Raw genomic sequence first — 16,632 nt, 5'->3', positions numbered from 1 at the left:
ACCCCTATAGATAGACAGACCCCTTAAGATAGATAGATAGATAGATAGATAGATAGATAGATAGATAGATAGATAGATAGATAGATAGATAGATAGATAGATAGATAGATAGATAGATAGATAGATAGATAGATAGATAGATAGATAGATAGACAGACAGACAGACAGAACACCTATAGATAGACAGACACCTTAAGATAGACAGACACCTATAGATAGACAGATAGAGACAGACCTAAGATAGACAGCCCTATAGATAGACAGACACCTATAGATAGACAGACCCCTTAAGATAGATAGATAGACAGACACCTAAAGATAGACAGACACCTAAATATAGACAGACAAGTAATAGACAGACCCCTATAGATAGACAGACCCCTTAAGATAGACAGACACCTGTATATAGACAGACACCTGTAGATAGACAGATACACATAGATAGACAGACACCTAACGATAGAAAGACAGCTGTAGATAGACAGACACCTGTAGATAGACAGACACCAATAGATAGACAGACACCTAAATATAGACAGATACCTATAGATAGACAGACACCTGTAGATAGACAGACACCTATAGATAGACAGACACCTATAGATAGACAGACACCTAAATATAGACAGATACCTATAGATAGACAGACACCTGTAGATAGACAGACACCTATAGATAGACAGACACCTATAGATAGACAGACACCTGTAGATAGACAGACACCTATAGATAGACAGATAGAGACAGAAACCTAAAGATAGACAGGCACCTATAGATAGACAGACACCTATAGATAGACAGACACTCCATAGATAGACAGACACCTATAGATAGATAGACACCCGTAGATAGACAGACAGACAGAAATATAAGAATATAAACATGTACAAAAACACAAATCTAGAGTGCTGAAGAAGAGAAGATCCACACAAAGGGGAAGGAGGGTGAGGTGAGATTTGAAACAGAAGAGCCCGGGGGACCAACATTGCACCCTGCTTAAGAAATCCCCAAAAATCTACAACTCTGGAGCGGTTGTATTTTCAAAACATGGGGGGGTCACATTCTCGCTTTATCTTCTTCGATTTGCATAACAAGCCCACAGGCCACTGGTATCAATTAGATGCAAAAGACAAGCCCCTAACATCAGAGAAGATAATCTCCTCCTACATGAACTGCAATGTGTTTTAAATTGAGCCACATTCATCCGTTTCTCCTCACTGCCCTCTGGATACCACTGACCCCGCTGTTCTCCAGAGGCGAAAATGCTAGACGCTGCGCTATGATTTCTGCCAGAATCTCTTGCCACGAGCAGTGCAGCGCCAATATGCCAGTGCACAACATTTTTAAAACATATTTTTTGTTTTTTTATGGGGAAAGCATGTAGATATACAGCCGCGGAAAAAAAGGAGAGCATTAGAGACCTACATTTAATCAGCATTTCTTGATATATTGTGGCCATTCTAGTCCAGTGTCTATTTTAACAAAATCAAACCTCAGAAGTGACAAAGTCATCCAACAGCAATGTGAAAGACTGACCGCATCACAAGACACATGAAAACTGTGAGAAAAATCATATAAAAAAACAATTTTTGAACTTTTCCTAAATACATGTACTGTAGACATATGACTGTTGTATTGCTTAAAAGTGAATATGAACTTGTGTTCTTTGAGTATTTGAGGTGTGAAAAAATACAGAGCCTCTTTTCTGTTTTTTTCATCTGTTTCTTCAGTTTTCATTTTCTGCATATAAATGCAAATAGAAACAACATTTTTATTTGAAATTTGGGAGCAATATTGTTAGTACTTCACAGAATAAAACAAAAATGATCATTTTTGTACCATTGTCTCACTATACTAACCACAATTTAACCATATTTATAGTAAAACCGTAGTAACCACAAATGAACCATTCTCTCACACATACAAGCATGTGATGGGGTAACAGATGCTGTGCTTGCAGGGACACGAGGGAGTTGAAGGTGCAGGTGAAAATATCGTCACTCAGCGGAGAGGAGCCTGAAATCTCCACTTGAGCATCTCTTCAAGCCCGAGAACAGGCAGAGAAAGAGTCCTTCCATCTGACTGAGACCACAGGACCGACACTGAAGAGCCCTCACATCAACCGAGGCTTTTTGGGTGGAAGAACGGAGGAAAATGATTTAATGGAGGAATTTTAAGCAGCTTGGGCTCTCTGGGGGTCCTTCTAGATAAGTCTCATTTTCATCACTAACTCTAAAATATAATTTTCAAGGAATAGTTTTTTCACATGTCCTCAAGACTCATGATCTGTTTTCTTATCAAGGGTCTTATTAACTAAATGAACACTTGGATTAGGGCTGTTTGTACATCTGATCTAAAGAGGGATGAAGCGACAGAACACCATCTATCCATCTATCTACTTCTACACTGCCAACGCATTACAGTTCTTTCTTGGCACTTTCACAAGCGCTCTTTTCCTAAGCTTTTCATTTAAAACAGCACAAATAGAATCACAAAACGAGGATTTTGCAAGATAGGTCATACAGAGTAATATACGGATATCATATGATGACGATTCTTAAAATTTCATTATATGCTTACAACAACATGTCAATCAGCTGGATCTGAAAACGTGAAGATAAATGACCAGAAATGACACGCACAAAAACACACATGTAATGTAAATGCATTGAATCTGTTGGGCCTCTTTGTAAAACCTTTGAAACTTTAGATGCTTCTAACAGTGTCGGTGACTCGTATGTTTAAAAAGCAAATCAACACAAGTGCTTACACAAACGCAATATAATGAGAACCAGTTGTGAAGCAACCTTTCCAGTTTGTGCATACAGTAGAAGAATGTGCTTATAGAAAAGAGTCTAAACTAGAGAATAAAGATGTTTTACCATCCTAAAAGGCATTGCATTTGAAACTAAGTGTACTTTTAAAATGATGCTTAAAAATGTAAGGGAGGAATTTTCTACACTCAGAATTGACCGGATCATAAAAGAGAGAATGAAGACGGAAAATGAGAAAGGAGCAGATAAAACAGAAGGCCCATTTTGATTTAACTTTGTCTTTAGTTAACACTTGGATTGAAACTTTCTCTGCATTGACTAGACTCTTAATAGGGTTCATATCTTGAGTGGCAAAAAAAAATGTTAAAAAACATACTGATGTGTAATGGAGTGTTACAAAAGCTAATGGCATTTCTAAAGGCGTGCAAATGTGCGTTTCCCTCAAGCACCTTTCCTACAAGTCATTAACGTCAGTATATATGTTCAGCAGGTTAACACGACTTTCTGTTGGTTTCATCTTTTTAATCACAGGAGAAACACATTCACACGATCCAGAATAATCTACAGAATGTGTGTCTAAACAAACCAAACAACATTCAGTAGATTCAATGTGCTGTTTTAATACACACCTATTCCCAAAAGTCCGCAAAGCAAACCACGACAGTCATTTCTAACATTACGTCTTTCTATCCAAGAAAGTCTTTAAACACTATTTTCCACTGCTGGATGCCAAGATCGGCACAACGCACACCTCTGACAATATTGCCGTCTTAATGGAAAACAGAATCATGTGCTATGAGATATTACAGACCTTACAAAATGCAATAATGAGAAGTAATAACCAACATTATATATACAGTATATATATATATATCTTCATATACACCATATGGATTATTATACCACTTCTCTTCTTAAAAAACGACACATTTACACTCGTCCATAAAAAAATGACATTTTAAATTCTCTTTATTTTAAGACCCTATAGAAGCTTTGTTAAGGTTGTGCAGAATCCAGTCTGGTCTTGTGAAATATGGGTCTAATATTAGCCTAACCCAGAAAATCTATTTATTTACACAAGCGCTGCAGGATACGGCCGTAACCCCGTACAGTCCAAGATCCTTTTCCATCATCTTTATTGGAAGTCTTTAAACATGCCACGCATACATCAAACTAATGATGGAAACAGAGAAACATTTCAAACGAGTCTACACTGCAAACTCATTTATAGGCTGAAGATGTCAACAACGGGTAAAGATTTGCCATCCTTCAGAGAGCATGTGTAGCACTGCATGACTCACATTTACACTTGAGGACTGTGGTGTACAGTATATGAGAACGTGTCTGGTTCTCAACATGTTTATACTGCGTTTAATACTGTGGATAACAGTATTTCTAATCCAGGTTAATCCTTTGACTGAACCTTTCCTTTAAACATTAAATGATATACGAGTTTCTTTACACATATAATGTATAATTACCATATTTATTTTTCTGGTAAACTTCTCTTTCCACTTTCAAGCCAAAAATAAAGAAGATAAAAGACATTTCCACTTTAATTTCTTTAGGGTGATACAAAAAGTACAAACCATCACAGAAGAAAACATTTGACACGTGCAACATTTTCATGTGACCTCCATGGGATCACATGTGAAAATCATGCGTTCATTCTGTAAGAAAAACAAAAGAGGAAACATCTACAGTACAGGACCCATACGAGAATTAACCACGGTTTTACCATAGTAAAAGTGACAAGCTTATAATGACAAAGGTTTTACTACAATTGACACCTTTAAAAAAAATATATATATATATTCATAGACTAATAATCTTTATAAACACTTTGCTTTTGTAACATATAGCCACAGATTCAGAGACCATTTTAAAATATGCTTTTGTGATTTAAAAAAATTACTACTTATAGGTATGCGTTTAGGTAAAATTCTGTGAAGTACTAACAATATTTCTTCCAAATTTCAAATAAAAATATTGTTTCTATTTGCATTTATTTGCAGAAAATGAAAACTGGAGAAACAGTTGAAAACAACAGAAAAGATGCTCTGTATTTTTTCACACCTCAAATACAGCAAAGAAAACAAGTTCATATTCACTTTTAAACAATACAACAGTCATATTTGTATATTTGTATAAAGCAATTTTGGTAACACTTTATTTTACGGTGCCCTTGTTACACATGTTACATGTATTTGCTATAGTATTTACTATACATTATGCATAATTACATAATTAACTACCCCTAAACCACACCCTAATCCTAACCCTACATGTAGTTAATTATTATTACTCAGTACTTAAATGTTTAAATACACTGTAACATGGGCACTGTAAAATAAAGTGTAACCGCAATTTTTTATATGATAACCTGGATTTCTATCACAGTTTTAATGTGTCTTGTCATGCGGTCAGTCTTTCACATTGCCGTTGGATGACTTTGTGTCACTCCTGAGGTTTGATTTTGTTCAAATTCAACAGACACTGGACTGGAATAGCCACAATGCATCTAGAATTCTTTCTGCGGCTGTATAGACGTCTTAAATCCAGCTGATTGATGGTATGTGATGGTGTCCTGTTGTAATTGATCAGACAGGTAAACTGAAGCATTAAGGCACAATCTGGTGTAGCATGACTCATCTGACAGCGCAGGGATGTGTTTCATCAATAATCGAGCACCCTGTGTGCAGGGCTAGCGTTAGGACGAAAGGCCTGGGCATCCACGTCTGAGCCCAGCTGGCCATCTCTCTCAGCCACATCACAACACAAACGACCGTCTGCTAGTTTCCTCTCATGGTGTGATGTCTCTGCTCCAACATCATTCTGTTACTACCGACACATCGTATTTACTCTAAACAGCTTCCTGGTGTAAACCGTGGATAATAATGTGTGCATGTGTTCATGAATTCACATAAATGAGAAGAGAAATAAGAAGAGTGCCGATACCTTCTGGGGGCTCCGTCCTGGTACGGTTGAATGATGACGACCTTGACGGAGACGGAAGTTCTCAGGAGGTCGATCATCTGCTCGTGGGTCAGAGTCGCCACCGCCACTTTGCAGATCTCCACCAGTCGGCTGCCCTGACGCAACCCCGCCTTCCAGGCGTAACCGAAGGGTTCCACATCAGCTATGATTCCTTCAAAGTTGACGTGGAATCCGAGCTGGCCCAGACCGTTCCGGCGCAGGGTCATTTCTGTGGTCTCACATCCCCGCGACACCATCTGCAATGACACACAAAGAGAGAGAGACAGCGTGAGCAAAGATCATTCTGCGACTTTGTTGTCTTCAGAACTTCAACACATTTCACAATGATCGCAGTGTGCTACGAATATGCACGAGGGCGTCATTTTTCATTTTGTGACAATGAAAAGAGGTTCGATGGTGTTGTGAAGGTTCAGTGCATCTTTAGTGGGAATGTGAAATGAGACACAGAGGTGAAAGGTCGACTCATTCTCCTGTCCTGTGTTCAACAATGACAAGAGGTTCTTGAAAAAGGTTTTCCTTTACAAGGGAAAGAAGGCTCATATCAACTCTTAGACATGCCGGAAGAGACAAAGCAGATATGTGTACGCGCATAACATACCAAAAATGTCAACTAAAACATTTAGAGCAAAATTGTGGTTTTAGTGACAGAGGAAGAGAAGAACCCCAATGAAACCACATCCCCAGGAGACATTTAAATCCAAACGGATTTCTCTTAATCTAAAGAGCCTTTTACGTGGAAATAAAGACAAGAGCACATGGGGAAATGAGTCACCGGAAAAGACAGAACAGTTAGTCTATGCAATTACTGTCCAATAAAAGCTTCTGTGTGACACACACCTCTCTAAATGATTTTTTCATGCTGTGATAAAAGCAGAATACAATTTTGGACAGAAAAAAACATTCATTCATTTTGTATATAGCTATATAGCAGAATATCAGAGACTAAAAACCAATGGCTTGCTTATTAATAAATTAAATAAATTAATTCATTAATAAAATATCACTACGGTACATAAGCAAAACACAATCTCATTCATTTGAGAAAACGTCACAAACTTCAGATCAAATCTGTTCTTATCAATAAACGATGAAAAACCAGAGCAGGTAAAACTACAATGGAGAATCGATGAGAAAATCTGCATTTTATCACCATGCACACGCATCAAGGGGGTCAAATAAGTGACAGCGAGTACAGACCTCAGATAAGAGTCTGATCCTTCTTTAAAGCTTTACTGTAATGAGCTCAGCAAGTGACAATCTGATTCTAGTGGTCAAAGTCATTTTGTGTCGTTATAACGAAATACTCAGTTTCAGTCAAGTATTTGATTTCTTTCACAAATGCAAAACCATAAATATACAAATGTTACGTGGTATATATTTATACACCAAGTTTAGGATTACTCGTTCTTTCTTTATAGTTTCCCACTTTAAGAATAACCGTAAACTCATCAAAACTACAGAATGACACAAATGTCATCTAAAGTGTTATATTTTAGCATCTTCAGTGTAGTCATCCTTGGCCTGAATCTACAATTAAACAAGAACAACCCACATCAAACGCAATAACTCCGAGTGTGAAGACAAACTCAAATCAATCCGTCAAGTGATCTGCGAATGGAAAGAGTTCAGAGTGAATCCTCATGGAGAAGCTGAACTCTCGCAGTGTCATTCGCTCTGTTAAAGTGCTTTAAGGAGGCCAATCTGTTCCGGCCGTCTGCTGGACTGGTTCACATTACATCACGGGCTTTTAAAATCACCTCTGAAACTCAACACCAGAGCAGCCCAGCGTAGCACAACAGACCCAACCTCGCCATGAGCTGCTGAATTACATGATGTGTTGTCCGTTTGGCCCAGATTCCTCCTCTGACTCTAGCGTCTGGTTTTAGCTTACACAAAGTCATTAACACTAAAATTAAAGGGGTCATATGACACGGCTAAAAGGAATATTATGGTTTGTTTTAGATGTAATGCAATGTGTATACAGGATTTAAGGTTCAAAAACGCTGTATTTTCCACATACCGTGCATGTTTGTCTCTCCTCTTTGCCCCGCCTCTCTGAAACGCACAGATTTTTAACAAAGCTCACGGCTCTGAAAAGCGAGGTGTGCTATGATTGGCCAGTTGGAATACTGCAAGCGTGTGATGGAAATGTAACGCCTCTTACCATATTTGGAACATCAGGTTCCTCTTCAATTGTGCTGACAGGTACGCCCACCTTACTTGCGTATACATTTGGGCGGTCTTAGTCAAGTCAGACCACCAGCTGACGTAGATTTGTGGGGGTGTGGTTACACGAGGCGTTTCAGGCAGGTCTGGGTGAGCATTCGCTTTTACATAGAATGCATCTTTTGTTCCCACACTTTCATTTGTGCAATTTTACATGCATAATACATGCACGCAGGGCCGGATTATCCAATGGGCCCAGGGGCCCATGCACGCTTGGGGCCCAGGCAAGGGAAAACATTTTCACATAACAGCGTTTACGCCATATTCATTCTGCCGTGCGCTTCTCTCTCCCGCGCACATGGAGGTGCACACACAAAACAGTGTTTCTAAATTAGGAAGTCTGTCTTTTGATTTAATCACTTTTACGAGCCCTCCAGCGGCTTTTGTTTAGAAGAAGCGCATAGCGACAAATCTAGCGACTTCTTGGATAAACCTTAGCTTTCATTCAGTGGGAAAATGTCGCCAGTGCTGCCCCGTGAGCGCGAGGTCTCTCTTTCCCGGCAGGAAGCAGCAGCACCGTACGACAGGTAACTTGTGAATAAAATGAGTACAAAACAGCATTTCCAACAACCTGTCACTAGCCGGGTTTCCATCCAAAGTTGCCAATTTAGCTTATGCGCAAAATTGGAATACCGCATAAAATATTTGCGAATAAGCACCGTTTCCATCCAACTAGTCAACCGTCACTTCCTAATAAACTGGCACTAAATATCAGTAAGAAAAGTAAGAGAAGCCACTGAATATAATAGTTTTCAAATATAATAATACTTGCGCAAACAGACGATTAGAAAACTCAATAAATGCGGTGCTTTTGTGGATGCCTGCTGTTCGGGAAACATAGTCGTGATAGTTCTAAGAGGCCATTACAGAAATACTTGACGACTTTGCTCAGGCGTTTAAGAATGACCATCACAACATTTCTGATGCTGTGTCACAAGATCATTACACTGGTTAGTCAGGTTACACCGGCCGTCTCATAGTGCAGTTACGTGAGTTTTTGGAGGAATTTATTCGGCAAATGCGTTTCCATCTCCCATTATTCGCATAAACCTTTTTCGCAAAAATGAAAAACCACCTCAAGCGAGCATAAAAACTTTTTTTGCGAGTTAAGCGTTTTTAATTCGAAATTTGGCGTTTCCATCACTTTTGTGAATTATTTTATATTGATATAATGTTGATCAGTAACTGCCTTAAGTTACCAATATTTAGCCTTCATTATTAGATAATCCACAGTGCTTTTACATACATTGCAAAATGTTTAAAAAATATATATGATGATGTCATAATATATATGCTAAAGAAGTATACTTATAATACTTGTTAATGTCGTTTACTGTAACACATTACACGCTTACATAATAACGCGAGTTGCGAGGTGCTTGTTACACAAATAAAGTTTAACAAATGGACAAATTACTCTTGTAGTATAATCATTGACATAGACTGCCCTGCCCGTTTAGTCTTTGAAAAAATTAAGATGGAAATACAGTATTTTAGAATTGCATTTAAGAATATTTTTTAAGAACTTTCTGTAATTTATCTGAAGAAAGTTCTTATATTTTCTCTTAAGAACAGTTTTGTGAATCTGGCATGTTTGTGTTGAATTATGGAAGAATCTGATAGAACTGAATTAAAAGGTTGAGGTGTGGTAGTGTGTGCTTGAATATGCCAGTGAGTTACAGTATGCAGGGAAAGGTCTTAATATTGTTGTTGCTGGTCCAGGAAGGCCTTGTTGCAATCATGTGATGTAAATCCTGTATGATGGAGGATGTGTACAGGTGTTGATATTGTCCTTCAGGTTGTGATCATAGTTTGTAACTTGTCAATGTAATCCTGTAATCCTGAAACATAGAGGTGTTTCATACACATAGTACCCTAGGCTAATTTAAAACGTTATTGTGCGCATGTGTGTGTATGGGGGGGGTCCATAAAACACTTGTGCCCAGGGGCCTCTGAGTTCTTAATCCGGGCCTGCATGCACGGGCAACTTATAACACACCAAAGACACAGAAAAACACGCATTCGCGCAATATGACCCCTTTAAAGGTACCTTTGAAGTCATGTTAAACTTTATGCAAGTCAAGAGCAACTACAGTGGAGAGTGAGACGGTAAGATCATGTGACCAGATGGGTCAATTACTGTGATGTGTGTAAATGTGGATTGTAAATGTTACTATGGCAATCAGCAGCGGAAAACACCTACCAGAGACAAAACCATAGATATACAGACGTCGCATTAAATGCTTGACCAATTGCTGTTATATGTCAATGGTGCCACCATACAATCTTAAACACCGACATGAATGGGGTGTTGATAAAACACAATAATGTTTACATTTCTTAATCATTTTCAATGGTTTACGATATAATAGTATAAAAATATTTTATCTCTAGTTACTTATAATGTCAGTAGTTAGTCATGGGAAACTGTGAACACTCACACTGTCAAGCAGTGATTTGGCTTATATTTCTAGGTTAAAGTGATAATTCACCCAAAATTGAAAATTCTGTCATCATTTACTCACCCTCAGATAGTTCCAAACCTGTATACATGTCTTCGTCCTGCTGAACACACAGGAAGATATCTAGAAGATTGTCAAATCTCATCCCCCATTGACTCCCATAGTATTTATTTTCCCTACTATGGCAGTAAATGGTGGATGACATCTGACATTCTTCCGAATTTCTTCCTGCATGTTCAGCAAAACAACGAAATGTATACATTTACATTTAGTCATAGTATACAGGTGTGGATGGAACAATCGAAGGGTGAGTAAATGAAGACAGAATTTTCATTTTTGGGTGAAGTATATATACAATATAAAAGAATATGTCTATATAAATTAAACTACTCAACAGTACTTGATTCTTTGTAGATGTCTAGCAGAAGTTACGTCATGGGCCACATAACGTTTGTTTATGTTGTTGCCACTGAAACCGTCTATAATGCAGTTTTGCCTTCCCCAATATGGAGGCAATGTTGGCATACAATACAGTTGCCAATGTGGCATACATGTGTGTCTACTGTATGGACAAAATGGCAGAAATCAACCGAATTTACACGAAAAAGAAATTAAGCATTAAAACGCTGTTTGATCAACTTTTATGTATTAGAAAATGATGTGTGATTTGAAACTTCTGTTTTGAGCGAGAAGTGCAGGGTTTGGATGGTGTACCGTGATGCCAGTGTCGGTCCAGATGGCCCACAGATCAGATCTGGGCCTTTGACAGATTCTGGGCCAAGCATCAGGCAGCATCTCATCCACAATAGATCACCACAGGTGCAGTACGAAAGCTTGGAAGTTCAGAATATCATTTATTTAGAAATTGCACTCGCTACAAGACAGATAGCACTAGAAAGAAATCACACCTGACTCTGTAACAGCATCAAGAAATAGACTGACCAAAAATAAAAAAGATTCATTTACTCTCGTGTCGTTCAAAACCTGTATGTGACTCTTTCTTCTCAGCGGAAGATATTTTGAGAAATGTTTCAGTGGTTCAATGAAAGTCAATGTGGGTCGCTGTATCAACGTTCTTCAAAATATTTTCTTTTGTGTTCTTCAGAAGAAATAAAGTCATACATGTTTGGAATGACATGAGGGTGAATAAACGAACGATGAAGAATTTCATTTTAGGGTGAACTATCATTTCAGTCTCAAAACAAAGTTTTACTTTGGTACGCAGTAATAAACAAAACTCAAACACAAACTTTCCCATCTTTGCACAAAATCCCTTACGGCACCTTTTGTCCAAACTGAAACATGAGAAAAGCAGGCATCAGGATCAGAATACGCAGAGATGAACCTGAATCTCGTCCTTGCTACTCGCTGGCTCATTACGTATGCTAATGTATCCCATCCTGCAGGAGAAGAGCTGGATGCAGGTACAGCGTGTCATCCAATCGCTCACATCTCAAAAACACACACACACAGTGTCACAGCGCCGGGAGCCCCTGAGGTGAGACCGTTTGGCGTGTCTGTCGCAGTTCGTGATGCATGCCGAGCGGCGAGTTGCTGGCAGACTCAGCGTGAGCCGTGACCTGCCGAGCTTTGACTTTGGAGGTGCCGAGCGCACAGAGGGGTTCCAGTTTAAAACCACATCGACGGAGGGGATGTTAGTGAGAAATGTTTCATTCATTGAGGCTCACTATAATGCTTACAAAGCAGCACGGTCTCAGTTTTTACACCCAACGCAAGCACGCCACAGAGACCAATGACAGTCCTGCATCATTATAAGTTCAATAAATAGTCACAGTAAAATGAATAATTTACTCAAACTCATGCAATACCAGATGTAAATGACTTCTTATCTTAGCTGAACACAAGTTTTTATGAAAATATTCAACACTTACATAAATCCAAAGATTACATACTGTAGATCCAAAAAGCACATCCATCCATCATTAAAGTATTCCAAACAAAAACTAAACATCAATGCACACTAAAAAAGCCTGAATGCTTTAAAATAAAGCTCACTGAACAACACACTTGTCGTTAAAACAACATCGACTCAAAGTCATTTTATCAACAAGATTATGAAAATTCCTAAAAATTTGAACGGCATCCTCACGTCATGAACTCAGTCCCATTGTGTAAATCCAAAGAAAATCTCATCTCCATCATCAGATCAACTGAGCAGTCAGACAGGTGGAGAGGCTATCGAATGAGAAACATCTGTTCAGAGAGCATCGTGCCTGACCCAGGTCTGGGTACAAAAGATGCCTTTAGGAAATGAGGCCAAACACCGGAGTGACGCTAATCCCCTTTGCACCCCGAGCACGACCGTAAAAGCATCCAGGTAACCCCGCTGAGCTCATCAGTCACAGCGCGCTTCACATTACGCCTTTCTCCAGCTTTCTTTCTAGCGGCTGTCAATAATAAAAAAGCCTCATGGTGAATCAACCTCTTCTGAAATCCATCGAGCTGTCTACCTACGCATTTGAAAGCTTTACCGCGTTCCACCAACGCCTTCTTTTTCTGTAGACACAGCTGACGCAGCATCACATCATGTACAAAGATGAAAATATTATTATTTACTCAACCTCATGTGGGTTAAGCCCCCAATTGATTTGTTTGCTGGAACCAAAACAGGTGGTTTTCAGGGAATGTATGGTGCCTGTGGCTTCAAAATGAACACTTCACTCATCTACTCTCATGTTGTCGATATGGCTGTTGTTGAAAAAAAAAAACCAAAAATGGGTTATATTTAGTTGTTTTTTACAGACCTGTTCACAAATTATTAAGATAAACCATTAACCATTAGACCACGACTGCCCCACGAATTGATTGTGAACGTCCTCTACAGGTGGTGGATTGACTTTTAATTTGAGTCTCACAGCTGGAAATGCGCTGTTTACTGAACCATTTCAATCAACATACTGTAGGTTCAAAAAAAGCAACAAAAAGGCTTGTGTAGAAGATGCCTTAAAACTTCACTCCATAATACAATTAGAATGAAATGCCATGCTGTCCACAAATTATTATTGTAACAATGTTCAAAGTAAGGAAGGAAGGAGGCGGGAACCGGCGAAGGTTAAACCAAACTTTAAATAAAATAAACAATCAACAAAACGAAAGTAAAGTGCCGACAGCTCCCTCACAGTCGACTGCCTGCCACACAAACATAATAAAACATAACATAAAATCCAGGCCTGGTTCTCTCTCGTCCTTCACTGCTGTCGCTCCTCCTTTTATGCTTCCGGAGCTCCTTCGTGAGAGATGCGAGACCGGTGCAACCTCGCGCCATTCCCTCACGGCCCTCGTCCCGCTCTGCTTGTCACAATTATAATACCCAAAAGGGTATAATTTTGGGTAACCCCTACGACCACATCCGGACCACCATTCCCAAACCAGCAGAACAAGAGCTTCTCTGTCATAAAGCAGGCGTACAGGAGAACTAAACTGGTCATCTAAAAAAATGATTTTGCATAACACATATGTAAAAGAGCATGTAGTGTGAAGATGCTATGCTTTGGGACATAGTCTTAGAGTCTACAGTCTAGACAGTGTTTTAAAGCCAAATTCTTATAGACCCAAGTGAGTCTTACTGGCATGGGCATCCACAAGATCCATGAACATAAGGACTACAGCCAAGTGTAATATTATACCAGTACTGGCCAAATCTTGAGAACTGATACTACTTAAACCTCTAGAGAAATCTTATAAGAAGATTATGAGGCTTACAGTGAGCCAGCAAGAACACACAGATTTTAATTTGAAGTGATCTTTAAGAGTCCTTACAGGTAGCAGGTGGATGAACAGTATATGTACAGAAAGATGACGAAAATGTTTAATTACAGATCCTTTTAATTCAAATGAAAACATCTCTCAAACTAAGCCAAGCAATCCCTGAAGGTTAGTCATGTAAGGAATAATTACATTGTTACTCAAGAAAACACAACAAAAACTGGAGGCCAACGTTTGTTCTCAACTCACGGAGGAAAATAATTAGCATGTTTTCATTTGGATTTTGATGTCTTACCTCGAGTCTTTGTACGATCTCTCGAATGTCTTCTCCACAGTGGTCATGCGCAGTGAACATCACACATTCCCCACGTTCATAAAAGATCTTGATGCTCATGACACCAGAGGACCACCCAATGACATCCCGACACGAACAGTTAAAAATCACATTCTTGGACTCCTCCTCAATGAGCACGATGAACTCATTAGAAATACCCAACAGGCACTCCACATCCGCTGACTGTCCGAAATCCCGTGCCACTACGCTCCAGGTAATGGCACCCACGCTGTAGAGATGGGCGTCCTTCCGCGGTTTAATTCTCTCTTTCTTCTTAGCACCCAGCGTGATGAAGCTGAATTTTACAGCGGAGTCCACCGTCGTCGTGCTTGCAAAGTTTTCTGCAAGGTCTTTGAGATACTCCTGACGCGTACGGGTCGCCATGGCGCGAAACTTTTCGGATTTATGAGCCGCGTTTTCTGCGTTTATCACTTTGGCCAGAAGGAAGTCCCTGAAGACGGCGGACTTGGGAAAGGTCACACCTTTAGGAATGGGAGGTCCGAATGGAGGCACGTCTTTCGATCTGGATACCGCCACACTGGAAAGACCAAGGAGAAAGATGTTGAACTTATGGCTTGGATAACGGAAACCAAAGTAACCAAAGTGCACTTTACAGACCAAATAAAAGGTTTTATGAATATTCTGCCATAATTTACATACAGTACACGTTTTCTTTAACACATTTAACTTTCTTTCATGAAACAGCAGATTTCTCGTACAAATGTTTTTTGTCCCTATCAGAGTTTGACAGACATACTGACCACTACAGTTCTTCACCTTAGCTACTCCTTAAAGTAATAAACAGTACATGAAACAACACATTGCCGTGTAAATGATGACAGAATTTTCTTTTTTGGTGAGCTAAACCTTTAATTAAAATAATGAATAGCCCCTCAAAAACTAGTGGCACCCCTTTTAACCAGAAGATGAAACGTGACTTTTAAACTATCACAAAATGACAGAGAAGTGAAAGATGAACACACCGATTCTTTCCTTTTAGCTTCTTCGGGATCTAATAAAGGTACTTAAATTTCACAGATACTTTCTTTTTCAAAGGTAAACGACATCAAAGATAAATGAAATCACTTTAAGTGCCACATCATTTCTCAAACGGAAGAGTGCATCTCTGAGTAGGTTTCATAATTGACTGTAAATCTAATTCTCTTTCGAGAAACAATGCTTTGATTCATGAGAATAATGGTTGGCTGTACTTGCCTGTAGCAGACGTTCTCTGTGCAGGGATTGTGAACTTTAACAATGACAAACACGTGTTGGAAATGAGATCGAATGTTTTTGGGTGTGAAGGGCAGAGCACCGGGCTCCTGAAACACGATGGTCACAATGTCATTTCCAATGTGTCTTTTTCTGAGCAACTGGTGAGAGAAAGAAGAAAGTGGGAACAAAAATGAGATCCACATTTTAATACACTTTCATCACCTTTGGATGAGTAGAGGAATAAAAAGTTATAAACACCTAAAATGATCTTTGTTGTTTTATAGTGTGATATACAGCATGATGGTGAATAAATGACAGATTTTTTTTTGGTGAAATATCGCTTTAATAGATTTTTAGCAGAGACAGATATTTGATAACAGTCTTCCGTGACAGTGTTAGAAACTTCACATTTCAATATCTCTGAACCTGCTGGGTAGTGTCATATTAATCTTGTGTCTGTCCGTGCGGCCCCTGAACAAACAGGATTAAGCTTGAGACAGGGTGGATAAGAAGATGAATCTTCTCAAATATTACGGCCAGGGATTTATAGGCTAATCCTGCACAATTCAAATTAAAGACGGAGAACAAAATATTTTAATCCTGCCAATCAAATTCAGCCACATTATATTTAAACATAAAATAAATGTTTAAAAAAATCAAAACAAGACAGGCAAAAGGGATTTGAAGCAAAATGTCTCTGCTGTGTCCCAATTCGCCTACTTAGACTATGCCCTTAAAGTATGTACCGCTTTTGTTATGGAAAAGTATATACTGGTGCGTAGCAAAACTGTATGCACGCACTGGGACATACTAACACGAAACGGAAGTGGGCGTTGTTGCCTGGACGACATTGTGATCCTTAACTGTCACGAACATCAAAATCTTCCTTGCATTTACG

General features: G+C 39.1%; 1 protein-coding gene across 4 annotated transcripts in view; it reads right to left on the bottom strand.

Moving 5' to 3' along the window:
* The window catches only part of LOC130559316 (signal-induced proliferation-associated 1-like protein 2), a 90,537-nt gene that overhangs the window by 26,930 nt on the left and 46,975 nt on the right, over window positions 1–16,632 (bottom strand). For all 4 annotated transcript variants that reach the window (XM_057342313.1, XM_057342315.1, XM_057342316.1 and 1 more), the window contains exons 7-9: window positions 15,735–15,892; window positions 14,481–15,057; window positions 5,733–6,007 (exon numbers count right to left, since the gene is read on the bottom strand). In XM_057342313.1, the coding sequence (XP_057198296.1) occupies window positions 5,733–6,007; window positions 14,481–15,057; window positions 15,735–15,892 (1,010 nt within the window). The remainder of the gene's footprint in view (window positions 1–5,732; window positions 6,008–14,480; window positions 15,058–15,734; window positions 15,893–16,632) is intronic.

The sequence above is a fragment of the Triplophysa rosa genome, linkage group LG9 (assembly GCF_024868665.1).
Source record: "Triplophysa rosa linkage group LG9, Trosa_1v2, whole genome shotgun sequence".
Classification (NCBI taxonomy): Eukaryota; Metazoa; Chordata; class Actinopteri; order Cypriniformes; family Nemacheilidae; genus Triplophysa; species Triplophysa rosa.
Note: the sequence above shows the minus strand (reverse complement) of the source record. Positions and strands in the feature narration are given on the sequence as shown.